The sequence below is a fragment of the Bactrocera latifrons genome, unplaced genomic scaffold (genome assembly GCF_001853355.1).
Source record: "Bactrocera latifrons isolate USDA-ARS-PBARC rearing strain unplaced genomic scaffold, ASM185335v1 scaffold_35, whole genome shotgun sequence".
In the NCBI taxonomy this organism is placed as follows: Eukaryota; Metazoa; Arthropoda; class Insecta; order Diptera; family Tephritidae; genus Bactrocera; species Bactrocera latifrons.
Genome location: NW_017536990.1, coordinates 1,346,498 through 1,366,169, shown reverse-complemented (window position 1 = coordinate 1,366,169; position 19,672 = coordinate 1,346,498). Strand labels below are relative to the sequence as shown.

Genomic DNA, 19,672 nt, shown 5'->3' with positions numbered 1-19,672 from the left:
TGTCGTTTGCAGTCTGTCGCGAGCATTGTATTCAACACATAATATGCTTGACATTCTCCGTCTCTGCTTGACATTCTCCGTCTGCTGTCGGAATTCTCCCTTTCGTACTTTAGCATTTCTCCTTCATTCTTTGTGTAGATTTTATTCTAATTTTGCAGTGCAAAATCACTTTTCGGTTCTTGCGGAGGTAGTAGTGAAAATAGCGTAATTTTTGTGCTAATTTGTAAAAACAAATACATAGAAACCTTGCAATGTTGCGAAAACTTTGTCCAATCTTTGAGAAATAGAAATACCGGTTTAAACGGCAAATGTTCTGAAGTTTCTGCATTTTACGCCGAAAATATGCAAACTACAAAAGGTTGTGAAAAGATTTCCTAAAAAACCAGCAACAACAAAAAGCTTAACGAAAAAGATGTGTAGTGCATTGGGCAGCAGTGTATAGTGAAATATTTGGCAGAATTGCATTAAGTGCTTAAATGAACAGAAACGATATGTTGAAGTGAAATAAAAATTGCTGCAAATTGTGAAATTGCTTGCGGAAAAATGTGTCCAAATATCTATTAGGCCACCAACTTCAAGGCTTATTTTGCGCAAATATTGTATCTAATTAGAACAGTGAAAGAAATATCAAAAGTTTAACGATAGACAATGGCAAAACAATGACGCTGACAGCGCAGTAGCGTCGAGTAGGAAAAGACGTGAAGGCGGAACTGTGGCAGCGCGGTGAAGCAGCTGATTTTCGTTGTTGTTCCGGTGGTGGCAGCTGCGCCAACTGCGACAGCACTTACAATTTACAAAAACAAAAAAGTGAGTTTAGTGAAAAACACAACAAAAATAGAAATAACAAAAAGACATTTATTTACTATTCCATCAAATGTTGTTGGGAAAGCGTTTCTTATCACAATTTATCAAAAATATGTTCATAAATATTGTGGCGCAACATTTTCAAACATTGCACCTACACCTATTTAAAGCAATGCCTTGATATTAAATAATTTGTTTGTTTGTTTTTCTTTGCTAGTGTTTTCGTTGTTTTTCTACAGCTTTGAGTAGCATTTGCATTGAAAGTGAGTAAAACAAAAAAAATATGTGTTATTACAGTGATGTACGGTATTAAAGCATAGTTGTGCGAAAAGTATTGTTGTCTCTTACACTGACCTAAAAAAATAATGTAAATAATACATTTATCAAATGTGGCTCTTTAGTTGTTATAATACAAAAATTTTGGTTTAAATCTTCATATCGTCACCTGAAATGCAAAATAACGTAACATCATTTTCGGAAATTTACTGTGGCATGAATGAAACACGGGCACAATTCCGATTTCTTTGGCGCCGCGATTGGAAGGTACCGTTGGAAAGAGGACGTTCTCCTGATTAAAAATATGTAGGGTTATATTTTGGTACCGCAAACGCTTATTTTAGGAGATATTAACCCTTAAAGTTCAAAAATTCCCAAAATTCGAACATTTCGAGAAGCTATTTCACCACATTTAACACACTTTATTCACATTTTTCTCTTCTCATTAGTTAATTTTAACTATAAACTTTTAAATAAATCCACATTTTAAACTTTTAGCAGGTTTTTTACCTAAGAAATCTTTATTTTAAAAATTACATTTTACACTCGTAGTGAACACCATTTGTGTGCTGAAATTACGACGAAATGGAGGGCTGCCATGTGATAATAAGGAAATTCGCTGAAATTCCTTTTTTCCCAAAAATTTATGTTTTTTATTTAATTTAATAAACAAATAAGCAATATTATATTGTAATATTATATTATATATATTATCACCTAATATACAAAACAACGTATTATCAAAAATAAATGGAAATCGCTGACAGATATAATAACCAAAATTTAACCATTTTATAACGAAAACTCAAATTTTGTTTCAATATGAGTGCATGATAATCAAGAAAGATTACCATTTTAACCATTTTATAGCGAAAACTCAGTATATTTTTCTGGGAAAAAGAAAGGAGTACTAGGCGAAAGTACTTCAGTCACCCCGAGTATTCGCTCGACCTGGGTTATTTTTTAAGAGCGAAAGTATTTTTATATACCTCCGCCAAAGTTATCGAAATCGTGCTGAAACACGATATAAAATGGAACATGGGTGAAATAAAATTTTTATATTGGTTAAAACTGGTTTAAACATACGCAATTTGAAGTATTGAGCGTCATTAATAAGACACTCAATTTTGAATTTTTTGATGATACGTTATTTTGCATTCCAGGTGACGATATATACAAAAAATTACATATTGCATGAGCAAGTAAATGAAAATATAACAAAAATACTTACATTTCAGGAGGGGGATATAGAATAGCATCTGCCGATTTCGGGGTTAAAATGGGTATGCATGAATAAAGAAGATTAAACGCGAAAGAACTGAAGACGTCTCGAAATTGGTCTGTTCAGGGTTATTGTTAGAAGCTCGAGAAAATCTCCGAATAAAACTAATATTGTGTTATTTTTTTCCTGCCATTAGGGTATTATTTATTTTCTGTATTCCTTTTAGTTCTTTTGTAAAATATATAGATAAGGTAACTGATTATATTTGTTAAAATATAATGTTAGTGTGCGAACAAAAATAATTCAACAAAAGCTAAATATTGGGTACACATTATTTTTATACAATGTAATATAACATACATACATGATTAGAAACGATTTGGTGTAAGTGTAAAAATCATTTAAAACGTACCTTATATAGTTAAATTTTTTAACTTAAATACAATATATACATATATTTTTTCTTTTTTAATCTATCCGTACCCCTTTTAACCCCCAAGCTGGGGCACTGATTTTCTAAAAATCACACCAATTCATGAGACAAAAAATCGTTTATAATAAATCTCAAAGTTCTCATTATTTACGCGCTACTGTATACCTAAAGTTAGTCATAGTTTTAATTGTGAGATCATTCGATGACCCAGCCAAACTTCTGTCGTACTCCTTTTAGCCACATAGGTAAAATAAAACAAAAGTGAAAATGAAAATGAAGTGTACTATGTACACAGTCGTCACATGCTCTCCAGTAATAATATCAAAAAACCGAACTTTTCATTTAACACTATTCTTCGGTTTTTTTTTTTTTTTTTTTAAGTTTACAATAAATAATTTCTATGGGTGTAAAATAAAAATATTCTTAAATAAATGTACCCATATTTTTTAGTACTCGCGAAACACTTATTTTACTGAGTTTTAGCCATTTGCTATTTAAAAGAAAAAAAGTTTTTTTTTTTGTGCAAACTTTTTGTACCTATAAAATCGCGGACTCATTTTAAAAAATATGGGATTTCCTTAATCCATATCCTGGAAGACCTCCGAAAAAGATGTTTAGCAGTGAGGAAGTTTTTTTATGCTTAAAATTATCTCAAAGTCTAAACTAGAACAAACAATACAATAAATGAATACAAGTAATGATCGAAGAATTAGTCAACATTGTGATATTTGGCGTTTTCCGAAAAAGGTATTTTTTTGAAAACATTAAAAATCCAAGTTGTTCTCAAAATTCTTATAATTTCCGAACATTACCAGACATATTTTTGAAATTCATAAGTTGATACAACCCCTTAACATTTAGTGAAAAAATGTTCGCCAAAAATTTTAATAAGAAATCAAATCCGAAATACCAAACAAATATTTCCAAAGAAAATGTGTATATTTTTTACCGACACTGATTGAACACGAAACATTTGAAAACACAAACGTATCACACATGTCATGACTTAGCTTTTTATATAATTTTGCTTCACGTTAAATTATAATATACAAGTCACGGATTATAACTTAAACAAAAATTACCGAAAATAATAATGAAATAATTTTTAACATTTGCAGGTCCCATTAACTGTCAATCAATGTTAAATACTTACAAATACCAAAAAGCGAAATTGAATATTAAGGGCATGGCATTTATTATTATTGGTTTATGTTCACAAGTGTTTCACTTCAACATATCGGAAACGAAGCACAAAAAGTACGAGTCTATTAAAATTGTCATCTGTATGTACTATATTTGCCACTTGCTAGACGCATTTTCACGCCTCACAATTAATGCCGTTCAAAGTAATTAAAACTACATATCATATACTGCAATACCGTTACACATGCAGCCATATATCGGCATGTCCCAGCGTAAATATTTCCAACCTTTATCGCATCAGGCGTTAAATACCAATGGTTTTATATTTGCGTAGACAATATGCAAAGTGAATCCTTTGTGGAAGAGGCAAGGACTAGTATACGTCTTCCACCATCATTGGTTAGACCTTGCTACTTGAATGATTACGAGTAAATGCAGTAAACTGTACGAATTCATGGTGAGGGAAATACTGGTTGGTGTTGGTGGCGTTTGTCAATGCCATTGTTGGGTACAAACTGATAGGAAGTTAACTTGGCTACCCAGTTAGCGCTGAGAGAATGAAAAAACATAAAAATTTTATATCTATAACTGCCTTCGATTCGCCATTCCCTGTTTACCATCCTTGCGTTCCGCTCTCTTCTAGAGTTTTACTTGTAAAATCAAAAACACTGCTAACAAATTGATTTCCATACAAAAGAGTAAGCGATTAATGTGCTCAACCCTTATCTTCAATCCTACTAAATTTAGTTTTTCATCTTCTGCAACTTCATAATATAAAAAATTAAAATGTTTATGCCACCATCAGGGTATATTAAGTTTTCCATGAAGTTTGTAATACATAGAAGAAATAGGAGGAGACATTATAAAATATACATAGTATATACAAATGAACATCTGTCGGTATTGTCTGCGATCAAGTCTATCAATTTTAGAGAGATCTTCTCACCAAGAAGCTGCTCATTTGCAGGAGCCTCAGATTTCGGTCCACTATAGCACATAGCTGCTATACAAACAGAACGATCGGAATCAACTGCTTGTAAGAAAAGTTTTTCATTTTGCGAGATATTACGAAATTTGCCAAAGATTATTATCTTCTGTACAACCGGCGTCAATATTTCTTCTTGTTTTTAAATTTTTTATGTAAAATTTTAACCTTAAATAGGTATGATGAAAGAGATTTATTATTATTATTTATTTTATTTATTTATTTACACCTTCGGCTACTGATAAAAAATTTCCAAACAAATCTTTCGAATTTCGAAAAATATCAGACAAAATAGTCAGCAACTTTCTTTTAAATGGATTAAAAAAATCGCTAAACACATTTATCGAATTCTAAGAAATCTCAAAATTAATTAAATTATGGATAAAATATAATCGTACAGATTCCTGAAATTTCCAAAAATACCAGGAGCAATAAAATTAACAATATTTCATTAAATTATCGATACAAATCTATAAACACTTAAATGGAATTTCAAAAATTCAAAACCGGTTAAATAACCGATAAACCTTAAATTAAAACAAGTCTGTATAATTTCCTAAGATCTCCTAAATAGACTCAAAACCGACACATCACATTTCGAAAGAGGTCCATAATCTGACAGTAAATTTATCGATAAATAAATCTACCGTCTTTCTAAAGTAGTAGTATAAGCAGTGAATAACCATCTTTGAAATTATTGATACACAATTTATAGCACTTCATAAGAAGCGGCTAATTAGCCGTTACTACAGCTACATTCCATCATACATATGTATATCCTTACGGAAGACTTCTACTTAATATTTCATGTTTCGTGGTACTTGCTTCTGAATCACTTAAAGGCAAAAGCATTTACTGCGGAGCGCGTTGGGTAACTGCCTTTGCATATTTGCTCTTTATATGCATTGCTATATGTACCGAGTGAGTACCAAAAGTGAGCGAGCGAGCGAATGGATGATTGCGCGTCGACCTTCAGAGGCGCTGCACGCGCCTTGTCAATGCACCCATTAATGGCTAAACACATCGCAGGCTAAAAGGCACTAATATTACTACACGACACACATAAATATGCAAACAAAAGCAATGCAAAGCAGAAATGTTAGCAGCGCTCCAATAACGAGTAAAGACAACAAGCTTAGTGTCCATTTCACAGTGCAGCCAGCTAATGCAATACTAACAACAACATTTCTAAATGCCATGAATTGGAAAAGCCATTAAAAAGCACTAAAATATATATTATTTATTTTTTTCGTTACAGAGTGCACGCTAAAAGTTAAATTGCATCTAGTCAAAGACGGGAGTAGAGTATAAGTGTTAAACGGAAACGTGTACGAAGGTATCGCAAGGGAAGGGAGTGAATGCAAGAAATGAATTACATATGTGCATTTGTATATAAGGATGTGTAAATATATATATTTAAAGTTAGCGTCAAACACTCAATAATGACTTTACAAGCGTTTTCCACTTCGCACGCCAATTTGTCACCTTCGCTTTGCGTGCATTATATGCTCCAAACTTCGCGTATTACGCCAGAAAAGAGGATTACGACAATGCTATCATTTGCACCAATGCCTTATGCCTCTCGCCTGCAACGCCGGGGTTCGCGTGCTGCCGAAAAGTAAGACATTAAGGGAGGCGACGCAGTGGCGCGAGGCTCGGGAACATCCGCATAGCTCAGGTGAGTAGAGCCTTTTTATTTAAATATAAATTTAAATACTATTTTGGCGCCTTCTTCTCTCTTTTCAGCTGAAATCGCTGCGAATTCCTCCATTTCACGTACTTAAGCTTGTTTATTGTGCAATATTAATGAGCTGTTTGTGAATTACTATTAGTGGTGTTTTATGCTCGAAACCAAACATAATTATTTAGTGAAAATTATTCGCAAGCAAGAAAGCAACTATCGTCTTCAAGCGGCCATAATATTGGTGAGTCGATAATATATTTTTACTGTTATAATTAAATTCAGGCAAAATGGAACCTGAAAAGTATTCAAGATGTTTCGGAACGTACTTTAGTCGTGCGAGGATCAGTCGGGATTACAAAGCATTACTTTTTTATAACAACTTTCAGTTCTAAAGTATAATCCGTTAAATGAAAATTTCACATTCATGTGCATTTTCTCATCGTGAATCATTGATAAGGGAGATAACAGATGGGAATGAAAGAATCATCAGGCCCCGTTGAGTGCCAAGGAATATGTGTACCAAGTTTCGTCAAGATATATCCAGTTTTTCTTAAGTTAGGTATGTTAGGTAGTAAAGTCTACCAACAAGAACGACGTGTCGAGGTGTTTGCCTCATCTGAGAAAATAATCTTCGCGAAGAGCTCTTACGTTAGCCACAAGAGAACTTGAATTTGCGTAATAATCTTGAACAACTTCCAACCCTTACTGAGCCCACTGACAAAATTTTACTCAAATTCGTAAACAATGCCGGCTCGAGCTGTCAAAATCATGTCACTCCTATTGTCAAACTATGTAGTTGTAGGTGAACAAAACTATTATACTCTGCAGCAACATTTTGCGATAGTAAAAAAATCACTGGTTATCAATAGTCAATAAATTAAATAAATCAACAACAAAACATTTCAAAGAAAAAGTGCAGATTTATTCAGTTTAAAAAGCAGAAACAGTTAATGTACAAATCTACAAAGCGTTCTACAGACAAAGCTATTTCTTTTACACATTATTGACTTATATATTAAATATTCTTGCCTTATAACCACACTTCCTAAATAGTCTTGCTTTAGATGAAATTGTTGCTATTATAATATGTTGTAATTTTTTTTTTTTTGTTTTCAATATGAATTTTCAATTTAGTGTTTTTTATAATTTTTTTAAATTCAAATTTTTGATAATTTATTGTTATTTTTCGTTGATTTTTATAAATTTTGTAATTTTTATTTGTTTGAATTTGTTAAATATTTTTATAATTGTTTGTGGTTTTAATTTTGTTCGTAGATTTTTATAATTTTTTACGTAATTTTTTATTAATTTGCGTTGTAAACAATAACTTTAGCACTTTCACACTTACAATCCACGCCCATAGATTAATACTACACTGTGGCCCAGTTCATTTGCAATAGCGCATGTCCTTTCTTTTCGGTTGTTTTGGATGCCGAAATTCATCAGCATAAGTCGTGTCATCCGAGCGATACAATTTGGCTTGATTTCGTATTTGCGTTAACCAATGTCGCAAGCCGAAGTTCGTCTCATTGCCATAACTTTGCAGCAAGTTCTCTTTCCGCAGCCCCTTCCCCGGCCGATTTGTGATCTTGGACCAATTGTCTTGCGGCGGCTGCAGTCTGTACTTGATATCATTGAGCGTTGTGTAATTGGATAAATATTTCTCAGAGTCCATTATCAGCACACTACTATCCTTGCCTTTGTGCACATTAATCTTATAGCGCGCTCTTTGCTGCTCGAAAGAGGGTGCGTCTGGGCGAGATATTTCATTTGGATGTGCGTAGTGTACCTGATAACTGGACTGATCGGTCGATGTCGCTTCTGTGGGGCTAGGCAAAGTGTTGACTGGATTATACTTCTTTACTTCGTTGTTTATGCGGTCATTGTACCAATTGCCGATTAGTGTACAGGAACTATAAGCTTTATTGGATTTTATAAAGGATAATCTGGAAGCAGCATCCACCGGTGCTATTGCCGAACATATTACGCCAACCATGTTGCTCGTTTGTTCTTGCTATGGTTTTGCCAAATAGTACTTTTTAAATCAATTCCGCGAGAAATTAAAAAAAAAATTGAAAATGAGAAATTATTTTTTCAAACGAATACCAAAATTGATTTTCAGAAACTGAAAAGTTATGGCAAGAAAGGCGGAAATAGTATGTCAAACATAATTCGATAGACTCGTAAGTCGAGGGTGTTGTAATAGATTATATTAAGGAAGAAGTTTGAGTAGTTTAAGAGAAAAAGTATAGTCTTTTATATCAAATATTTGTAAACTGGGTAGCGAGAGCGGGGAATGTTTAGTATCGCGCCGGTTAAGTATCGTTTATGGAGAAAAACAGGGTCGGGCTATCCCCCCTCCCGACCCCTTATTGGAAAGAGGAAGGATCGAACTTTTTAATAAACCCCCCTCGACCCCCTAGATCCCCTATGGACCTATAGGGAGGCCTTTGAAAATGACCAAAAATCAGTGTTTTTGCTCATTTTTCCATACAAACTGAAACCAATGCAACCCAGCCAACATTTTTGTATGGACAAGAAATCAAAATAAAGAAAGCCAAAATGTTTCAGTGCAATGTATATACGTATATAATTGCATCTATCCTTCGGCCGCGCTTTAAAAAAATAACCTTGGCCGGTCCAACACCGGCTACGCCATCCACAGTATTTTAGCATTGAACACCTTTTCCTCCACAGTATCTTAGCATTTCATTCCTTTCCGTACTAGCGGCCCTCGGCCGCGCTTTAAAAAAATAAAACCTGGTCGATCCAACACCGGGGTGTTCAGGGTTCTTCGCGCAGAACTCCTTTCTGTACTGGCGGCCTTCGGCCGCGCTTTAAAAAAATAACCCTGGCCGATCCAACACCGACTACGCAATCTACAGTATTTTAGTATTGAACACCTTTTCGCGTTCACTTCATACATTTATTGCTAAGTGGGTTTAATTTATTCCCTTTTGTTCGTGCTTTCTCGGTAATTTGACAGTTCAAATTAGGCAGTCATTTTGGTTTTCCGCATTATTGAACTCAATGCAGAAAAAGGTGTATTTTATTTAAAGATTTACAAAGAAATTAACAATCAAAAGTAATTAAAAACATTACTAGTGGTTTTTATAATTCATAAGTAATATATGTGCGTGAAAATGTATCCATAATTGGTTTGGTACCATGCACAACAGATGAAAATACACTAGCATATATTTAGAATTTTGCAAAAAGTAGCATTTTTTAAAGTGAATTTGTGGAAAAATTTGTGAACCGATTTTTATAAAATTTATTTTAAAACAAAGTTCGATAATTTAAGCATACATGCGTGTTTAAAATTTTCCATTTGGTTCTCTCATTTAGGTACGGTGAGCCAAAATTAACCGGCGCGATACTAAACACAAACCGCGAGAGCGCCTCAATGTATTGATTCGGTGTAGGAGAAAAATTTATAGAATTATTAGAACCAAAATCAGGGGCGCACACGAAAGGGGGGTCGGTTTTAGTATACCGTCCCAGGATTTCCGAAATAAAATGGGTATGGTCGGATAGAGGAGATTCTCCAGATCAAGAATATATATATAGTTATAACCGCAGGAAGTTTCGCGTTTAAAGTTGAAAATTCCACTATTTTAATTACATATTTTCTCGATATAAAATTAATTTTTCACTTTTATATCCACTAACACATCACTAATTCAGTTGTTCACTTTTATCATGAATTTGATCGGTCAGTTGTATGCTAGCTATAGTGGCCCAATATCGGCGGTTTCGGATAATATGAAACTTCTTGAGCAGAAATTAACGAGTGCGAAATTGCAGGTCCATATATCAAAAACTGAGAGACTTGTTCTCTAGATATTGAAATGCTGGTATGTAGTTTAAATAAAAAATTTTGTTCTGTTCTTCTTTATAATTCATTTGAAGACGACACCTACCCAGACCCTCGAAAGTCAAAAATACGCTCTTTACGAGCAATAACTCTGCTCCTCGATAAGACCTCAGGCGGCAATGTTGAGTACATGCGTACTTGTAATGTTCATCATACGCACATGTGCCCTTAGCAGTGAGTAAGTTTTGAAGCATCTTCTTTGCTAGGCAATTAATTAAGAAAAATAAATATTTCCTGCCATTATATGATTCATAATTTGTTTATTATGAATTCATGCACACAACCGTGTATAATTAATGGTATGGGACAGAAAGTGAGGCAATCGTTTGACCATCACTGTGTCTGGTGTTAGTAGCGTGACCATCTGATGACATTCTCTTACTAGGCACCAACAGAACGCTTTGATTAGCTGTCACGCTCACCTGTGTCGCAAATCCATCTCGTTGCGACGCTTTCGCTGACTAAGTAACCTGGCAATTTCAATGATCTTTATCGTATGTGAATATATGTGTGTCTGTGGGTCTACTTGTAAATTTGCAAAGGCTGCCTTGAGGGAACTTCGCTCAAATCTCTCTATTATTTTGACTGGTTCGATTCAATTTATTTCCCCTGTTTATTTTCCTCATTTACCCAACAATTTCGCATTATTAGCACATTCTTCACCCATTTTCATTTGGCTATTGTCCTAACGCCGTTTTGTGTGTTCACATTTTGCGTGGCTATTTTTACGCTAACCTGCTTCCAATTTCACTATACGAGATATTCACTTCTCGCTTGAGCTTAGGCGCTACTCGCTTGCGAACTTGCATCCCCGTAGGGAAATTAAGCACATCGGCTGTTTTGAATAGGCTGAAAATAGTTCCTTTGTCATCCTTGCCTTTCTGGGGAATAAATGTCTTCTTGTTTGCTGAATTTCACACAATTTTTTTCACGTATTTGTGTTAAATTTTAACCAAAAACTCAATAAACATCATTGAGCAAACCCGTATTCACCTGATTTAGCTCCATGTGACTTCTGGCTAATTATTCTTGTAACTCAAAGAACCGCTTCGGGCAAACCGTTTAAAGTTAATTGAAGAAAATAAAACAAATTCGACGCGAGAGCTGAAGGCCATCCCTATAAGAGCCTATAAAAAATGTTTTGACGATTGGAAGAAGCGTTGGAACATGTGCATCGCTTCAAATGGATGGATGCTTTGAAGGCGATAAAATAAATTTGTATGTGTAAAGTGTTTCTCAATGAAAGCTCTATAAAAGTTTGGATGTCTATGTTCCATACATAATGGCGTCGAATGTACATTCACAGGGGAAAAAAAGAATTTCATTGATGTCCTAAACCGGGTTTTGTTTTTGTAGTACTCTTATTGAAAAACCAGCTCTAAGGTTGAGGCCACTGATTCCGTATTTCGGTAGAAAATTTTTATAATTTCGACTCGTTGTTGGCTCGTATATCCTTCCATGATAAAATGGCAAACCATACTGAAGAGAAAAGTCAAAAGAGCCCTATTTGTGTACTTTTCTAGTGCCCTAAAGAAAAACCCTCTATATTCCGCGCGAATCGGAGCATTCTTAAGCAGAAGAAAAGTTGAATATATCCCTAAATTGGGTTTTAGAGTAAAACGTATTGATCTTGGTCAGTCAAATAAATAAACTGCAACGAAAATTTGTTATGAAACAAAATTTCGTGTTGATCGCCTTTATTGTCCTCGATGTGATACTTCGAAAAATTAAATCTAAAAAGTTCGTTAGAAATATTTATTGAGGAATCTTGCCATATGTTTGAATTTTTTTATTCAATGAAATAAATAAAACAGTGTGGGTGTCGTCGAATGAAAAAGTCTTCTATACAAGCAGATCGATCTCTCAAAAACTGAAGGACTAGTTCGCTGATGTACAGATATACTGACGGACGGGCATGGCTAAATTGACTCAGCTCGTTACGCTGAGCATTTATATATATACATACGTTATACGGTCTCCGACGTTTCCTCTGTTTTCCTTTCAGTATTTGAAATTCTGCCCATGCCCTGCAGGTGCTATTCCGCCACTTAATTTACAGTATGTTGACAATTCGCGTGCACACCACTTATCCACTCACCTATTTACGCCTGGTCATATGGATGCTGGCTGCTGATGGATACACACTACTTGGATTACTAAATGTTACCCGATTCGTATAATATTGTATATTATATTAATTTAGGTAGTTGCTGTTAGGGTTGCGGCCGCTGTTGATATGGGGAGCGTTCCGTCTCAGCGCTCTCGGCCCGGGGAAATATAGTTGCGATTGTGCGATAAGTTTACTTCGGTTTGCATTACTTTTGGCGTGTGGCCAAATACTAAAATCCAACAAAGCCAACAACAAGCCACAGCGCTTGGCTACATACACATGTACATATGTAAGCACAAGAAAGGCGACGATGCCACCAAGCAACGGGCGCGTTGGCAACGGTGATTGCATTGGGCAAAAGCTAAGCAATTCACAAAATCACAATGCTGTACAACAAGAATGATGCAAACAAACATATGCATCCGCACACATACACTCATACACTGATACGTACATAAACACCCACACGCATGTACAAAATGTCGACTTGTTTACACTAAAAGTAAAAATTGTTTCATTCTATTTGATCAAGTGGCTCAGTTTTATTGCCATTTTGGCTTCTGCTGCCTATTCTTTCGCTCGCCTGACACGCCGTGGAACGCACACACAGTTATACGAGTGTACGTATGTGTGCATGTATTTAGTGCCCACAAAGAGCGGCAAGTTGCTGCGGCAGCGCGGAAAATTAAGAAAATAGAAAATCTTGAAGAGAAAAAAGATGAAATACAATAAAAAATATAAATTAAATTCGAAAAATTATTTCAAAGTGAGTGGTTATTTTGTAAATATTTCGAATTTTTTCAAATCATTTGTGGTTTTTGTGCGCGCCGCTATTTCGAGAATTTCTTTTTACAAGCGATCGACCGTAGATGAGCACACACACATTCACGTTCGGCGACGTCATCGAATATTACTTTTGCTTTGTGCTCTCCGAAGCTTTATTGTGTGCTTCATGCAGGGCGCAGCGCTGGCGGGCGCAAGCAAAGCGGAATTGATAAGCCATTTTCGAGAGCAAAATCATATAAAATTTGGCTGCTGTGTAACTGCTGCTGCTGCCGCTGTTGCTGCGGTTGCAAGCACATTGGCGCATGCAATTTGTAATTTCAAATATGATGAGTCTACTCAGGCGGTTTTGTCGGTGTGAGTGTGTGTGTTTAGGAAAACACGAAAATCCAATCCCATTCACTTTGCTCTGGCATAGTTTTGCGAAAACGTGTGCCATGTCAGTTTTTTGAGTGAATCTACGACACATGCACACAAACACATACATTTTTGCATATGATGGGTTAATCAATTGCAAATGCAATATTTTATTTTTCTGCCGAAATTTCAGATGACATGACTGTGAAAAATATTTCACGTAGTTGCTGCCGTAAATTACATCATTGTGCTCTGTGTAAATTTTCTCACAATTTAGTCTTAAAAATATTAATCTAAATGGGTATTGGAAGTACTAAACGCACGAACACATTTCTATATTAAAAAAAGATGAGTTTTGATGATTTTTGGCCTAATCTTCTCAACTAAACAACATGGTCGTATGAATAAAATTCTTATTATATCCTAAACAGGGTAAATAAGTTTACCACGAAGTTCGTAACACTTAGAAGGAAACGTCGGAGACCCCTTAAAATATATACTCAACTTAGCCATATTCGTCGTTCTGTCCGTCTTTTGTATACAATCGACCTATTCCCTCAGATTTTGAGATATCGTTCTTTTTCACACGTCCCTTTCCCTCCGCAAGAAGCTGCTTAGTTCTCGAAGCCGGCGATATCGGGCCACTATAGCATATAGCTGCCATACGAACTGAACGATCGGAATCAAGTGCTTGTATGGAAAACTATTTCATTTGATGAGATATCTTCACCAAATTCGATAGGCTTTATTGTTTAACGCAATGATGCAATCTCCGAAGAAATTGTTCACATAGTCTCTCGATGCATATAGTTGCCATATAAACTGACCGATCGACGTTCTTGTAAATACTATTTTGAATTTTGTATAGCTTCAGTGCAACCGTAGGTAACATTTAATCCCGCTTGTTTTTAAATTTTTCAGAAAAATTATTTTTTTACTTCTTGCTTCTCCATACATTTCGGAAATCTACTGTATTTATAATATCGTTTTTAATTATAAAATATCCTTACATTATCAGAACTTTAACTCAAATTTACAACTTTTTCTGAATAACTGTAAAGATTATTTGTACGTATACATATGTATGTATGTATACTTTATGATTGTGTGCAAGGCTTTCAGTCAAAACGGGTTCTCCATCAATTTTACTCGCATTACTGCTGATGGTGGCGGCTGTTATTGATTTGATGTAATCTTACTTCAATTAAAACTCACATGCTGTACATGCATACGTACATATACACACATGATAAACTCGTGAACATGACTATTATATCCTTAGAGGTTTGAGTTTTTACAGTTATGGTGAAAAAATTTGCTACTGAATGTGCATTTGATTACTCAAAATATTATGGTTTTTTAATTTATTGCAATATATTTTATATATTTTACCAACTATTTAGCATTCCATTCATACTTCGAAGATACCTTCCATTTTAAAAGACATACCCACAAAACTAGCTCTGCATTGACCGTTCATTGTGACTGTTCCTACTAACTCAACTGCATTTTATTGAGGTTTTGAAGTTCGGTATTATGGGTATCAATATTATATCATCGATATTTCTGTTTCGAAAATAAGTTCTGGGTTGTAGCCACATGACTAGCATAATTCAGATCAGTTAGCGTCGGAATTATAGTTTGAAATTTTAATATATGAGTGTTCTTTTGTAAATCTAAAATACCAAGATTTTTCATTTTATGGAAAAATATAAATTCTTAAAATAATTCGAAATTTTATTATTTTCTTTTCGAATGTATCCGGAATTTTTTGTGAAGACTTTCGACGTAATTTTTGTAGATAATGTTAGATATAAATATGGAATACATCTACAATATACTATATTCGGTACATTTATTTGACAACTACTTAATTTTCATGCTTTAATGAGCCTCCTGCCAAAGAGACGTTAAAAATGAAGTAATAATTTAACACTCACTTAGAAATTAGAAACGACTTCTTTAACATTGAATTTTCTTTAATAACCGGCAGATTTTAGTTGAATATAAAAAAGTATTTGAAACAAAAAGTTTTTTCAAGCTTTTATGAACTGTCCTCATTTGTTTTGCTACTCTAAAAAAATAAATGTTTCAAACAGTACTACTTACCTGCACGCTACCGTAATCGCGCGTTCTTCCCACTCACCCGCTATCGGCCTAAACGCGCACAGCTTATTTCAGACTCATGTGTTGAATACAATGCTAGCGACAGACGACATCAAAACGACATCTGTCAAATATTAAAATACACACGTTCTCATGGACACAGTTATTTTGACAGCTGCACGACTACACGACTGCAGGCCGACAGTTGTCGCTCTCGCTAACTTCAATTTAATCCTATATTTGCCAGTTGAAGATGGAAGATAGAGAGATGAGGTAGAGTGGTGATGCCACTAATATGCAAAATGTAAAATTACTCAAAGCTCTAACAAACCTGACGTTATTTTACAAATGAAAGCATAAAATAGCTCTGTTACATCATTTATAATAACAATTGATAATTTAAAACAAATAAATTTACGTATTTACTTATTTTTTGCATAAAACATTTCACTTTTAATAAAATATGAAAATTTCATTGAAGTGTAAGGTATTAGTATGGCAACTGCGTTGTTTTGTGTACATGCCGGCCATTGTTATGTTGCTGCCCTCTCACAACTGTTCATGTGGAAGAATTCACAACGCCATTTTCAGCTCACTGTCGTGCTGCTGCAGTCTGTCGCGAGCATTGTGTTCCGCACATCACATCCATAGTTGTTTCTTTTTGTTGTGTGTGTGTGCCAAATGCACTGCTGTCAAGTCATGTGGGCTAGTTACGTAAATAGTTTAATTGGAGCATGTGTATATGCCAACATCCAACTGTACACATTGGTATGTAAATCGGCTTAGTACATAGAAGCTTATGGATATACATACACAAGCGCTTGTCGGCTGCCAGGGCTGTAATTAAACCCACACATATGTATGTGTGTATATAAAAATATAAAATTTTTAAAATATAAAAAGAATTTTGTCAGTTCAGGAAAACTGAAAATATCACATAAAATATATAGAAAACTCCATCACTCACTCATGATTTTTACTATCTCGCACATTTATGCACTTGCACTCCGTTCACCGTTACGCTGGCAACGCTCTACTACTCCACTGCACTGTATCCCAACCGCCAAGTCGTATTTCATTGCATTTGCGGCGGCACAATTACACTTTCCTCGCCCATTATCGCAATTACGTGTAATGCATCACAAAGCACCAGACAAGGGCACATCCCCAAACTCACGCTTACATACATACTGACGCATACAGACGCGCAACTCCCGTCCAGCTGTGGAGCTGCAGCGCAACATGTAACCATCAGCAGCATACTCACAGACACACACACGCAAATTGCTTAAATCCGAGCTTTTCTCGCAACACTCGGCAGCCAGCAGCCGGCAGCCAGTCAGCAGCAGCGCCTCGCCCTTAAAAGGATACTACTTACTTGTACTTACAGTTACATTGTCATTGCTGTAGCAGCACCCATGCTGGTTTTGCTCCATTTTCTCGTGTATCCCTCAAGCGTTATCCTTTGGCCTTAGTCGCTTTCGCACTCCTTCACAGTCGCCTGTATCGTTGGCTCTTTTGTTGTCTCCTTTGCATCGCGTTTAAACGAATTAATTAAAAAATTTTGTTGACATCGCTTTAATTGAATAATAAAACAACATCATCATTATATAAGAATAAGGGATTTATTATGAGGCATTTAAGTTATGGCGTTTTTGCTTTTTATGTGCTGAGAATGCGCGAGTTTATTCACATTTCCCATTGCCCTTACACACACTTGTGTTATTATGTATTCGAATTTGTTCGGGTAATTCAGGAATTGTCTTCCGTAATCTGTTACCAACAAACCTCGTAACTCTACTGCTTTAATTATATATATGTATAAATTTTTCTCTCGTTGTCTGCCTGACGTTGGCTGCCTTGAGATATCAGGTTGGTCGTATTTTTCACCGGAAACCTGTTATTTCATTAGATGCTGCGATCTCTGGCACTCTGAGAAACGTTATATTGAAAAAAATCACGTAAGGGAATTACTTTGCCTATAACCTCGTCAGGTATCGAAAGTCTCTTAGATGTCCTTCACAAATTTGACGTCATTCTGCATAACCGTGAGAGTTTTGCATGGATAACATATTTGTCGAATCGGCTTTGAAGTCGACGAAAAATTGATGGGTGTCTATCTGTCTGTCAAGGTTCTTTTCCAGGGCATGACGTATTATGAAAATCTGGTCTATGGTGGATTTGCCAGGTCTAAAACTACACACAGTAGAGTGAGTTGTCATTGGCATTTATTCGTCCGTCCAAACTTCTAAATATGGATCACCACTCACTAGGTTCGCCAAAGATTTGTCTAGCGAAAAATTTTAAGCTCAATAAGACTAAAACTGGGCAGGAGAGATGAAAGTGCTTTGAAAAAATGTATTCGATAAGCCTACGGGACATTGTCAAGTTAGAAGATCTGCACTTTCGACTACATGAGCTTTCCTAAGAGGAAGTAATTCACCTCTTACCACTTACGCTTCATTCCAGATCTGAAAAATCTCACAGCCGCACGAATTTCGGTAGTTTCAGTTGCCCAAAACTCGGAAGGTCCATATATCCATCATTGAGAAAGAGGACATACACCCAATTCATAGCAGTACACTTTGAAGGGCCACCTCAGCGTGAAGGCACAACAGTGGTCTGGTAACCTGAAGCTAGAATTGATGGAGAGCTACCGACCAAAGACTTTTCCTCCCATTTGCCGTTTACGCTTCAATCTATCTGTGAAAAAGGTCACTCTTTGTGAGCAAAGAAAAAAGCTGCAGTGGTCCTGAATACAAACACTTAATTTTATTAAACATAATTTGAAATAAGTTAGAATTGCTTAAAGAAAACCAAGGGCATGAATTGTGCTCGACGTGGTTTTTTCGGCTTCGGCTAACCTTCGTCGTAAAGATCGAAAGAAGAACTGGAGTCTATCTCCAGTCGGCTAACCTTCATCGTAAAGATCGAAAGAAGAACTGGAGTCTATCTCCAGTTTCATCGTCAGTAATAATACATTTCATGACATCCTGATAGTTAAAAAGCATTTTGCAACCAATCGTGTTTTCATTTTTCCTAAGCCCAACTGATCTTTCAAAATGATTTTCACTGATCCTTTCGATATTCCAACGATGCCATTAAGATCTGACTGCCAATCGTCGATCTCAACCAATTCTTTGAATAATTTGTATCAATGAAAAGGACTTGCTTACGACAAACAATTATCACCCAAAATCTTTTTCCAACATTATGAACGTAATCGAACTGGAATTATTGAATAATTTCGCTCATCTCAAAAAACGCCGAAAAACATTTCGACGAATGGGGTTTCACGCGAAATTTAAATTAAAAAGTCGTACTATTTTTTGCCCACAGAGTAAGCATTCCAAATCCAAAGCAAATCAGAGTGAAATTACTGACATCAATTCTTAGAATTTTCTATTGAGTTCTACTCTTTGATAAAGCATTGAGCGCCAAGCAAAGTCAATATAAACTGCCGAGTGCCACAAAACGCTTAGTAGAGTACAAGTAGTTAAAAGCGAATGACAAATATGCATGATTGAATGATAAACGACAAAGGATGCTGCCATACAATTGCAGATACTCACACATACACACGACGAGGAAAATAATGTTCGTGTAAGTGTACGTCGTTAGTGCTCGTGTCATAGCACTGACCAAAATTCACGACCATTGTCGCGCTCTTTGTTGTAATATATTATATGTATGTACAGTTGTCCACAAAATAATAGGAGTGCTAATATAAACAATGTGTTCAGCTGCATAACTGTTTTAAATCACATCTAAATGACGGGGTACAATAACGGTACACTTAACGGGATGCAAGCATTAAAATACGAAACACATTTTTATTGTGATAATCTTTATTCCACTTCTGCTTTGCTAATTCACGGAGACACATGTTATT

The 19,672-nt window shown here is 35.5% G+C and overlaps 2 protein-coding genes across 2 annotated transcripts in view; one reads left to right on the top strand and one right to left on the bottom strand.

Moving 5' to 3' along the window:
* Nucleotides 1-164: 164 nt before the first annotated feature.
* LOC108971646 (protein encore) overlaps nt 165-19,672 on the top strand; it is a 62,698-nt gene continuing 43,190 nt past the window's right edge. The window contains exons 1-3 of the mRNA XM_018937853.1: nt 165-807; nt 6,122-6,541; nt 6,610-6,788. The gene's annotated coding sequence lies outside the window, so the exon portion shown is untranslated. The remainder of the gene's footprint in view (nt 808-6,121; nt 6,542-6,609; nt 6,789-19,672) is intronic.
* Nucleotides 7,797-12,778, bottom strand: LOC108971645. The gene is made up of 2 exons (XM_018937852.1): nt 12,523-12,778; nt 7,797-8,582 (listed from the first exon to the last, which is right to left on the bottom strand). Exon 2 carries the CDS (start codon nt 8,541-8,543, stop codon nt 7,935-7,937), a length of 609 nt encoding a protein of 202 aa, XP_018793397.1. The 5' UTR covers nt 8,544-8,582; nt 12,523-12,778; the 3' UTR covers nt 7,797-7,934.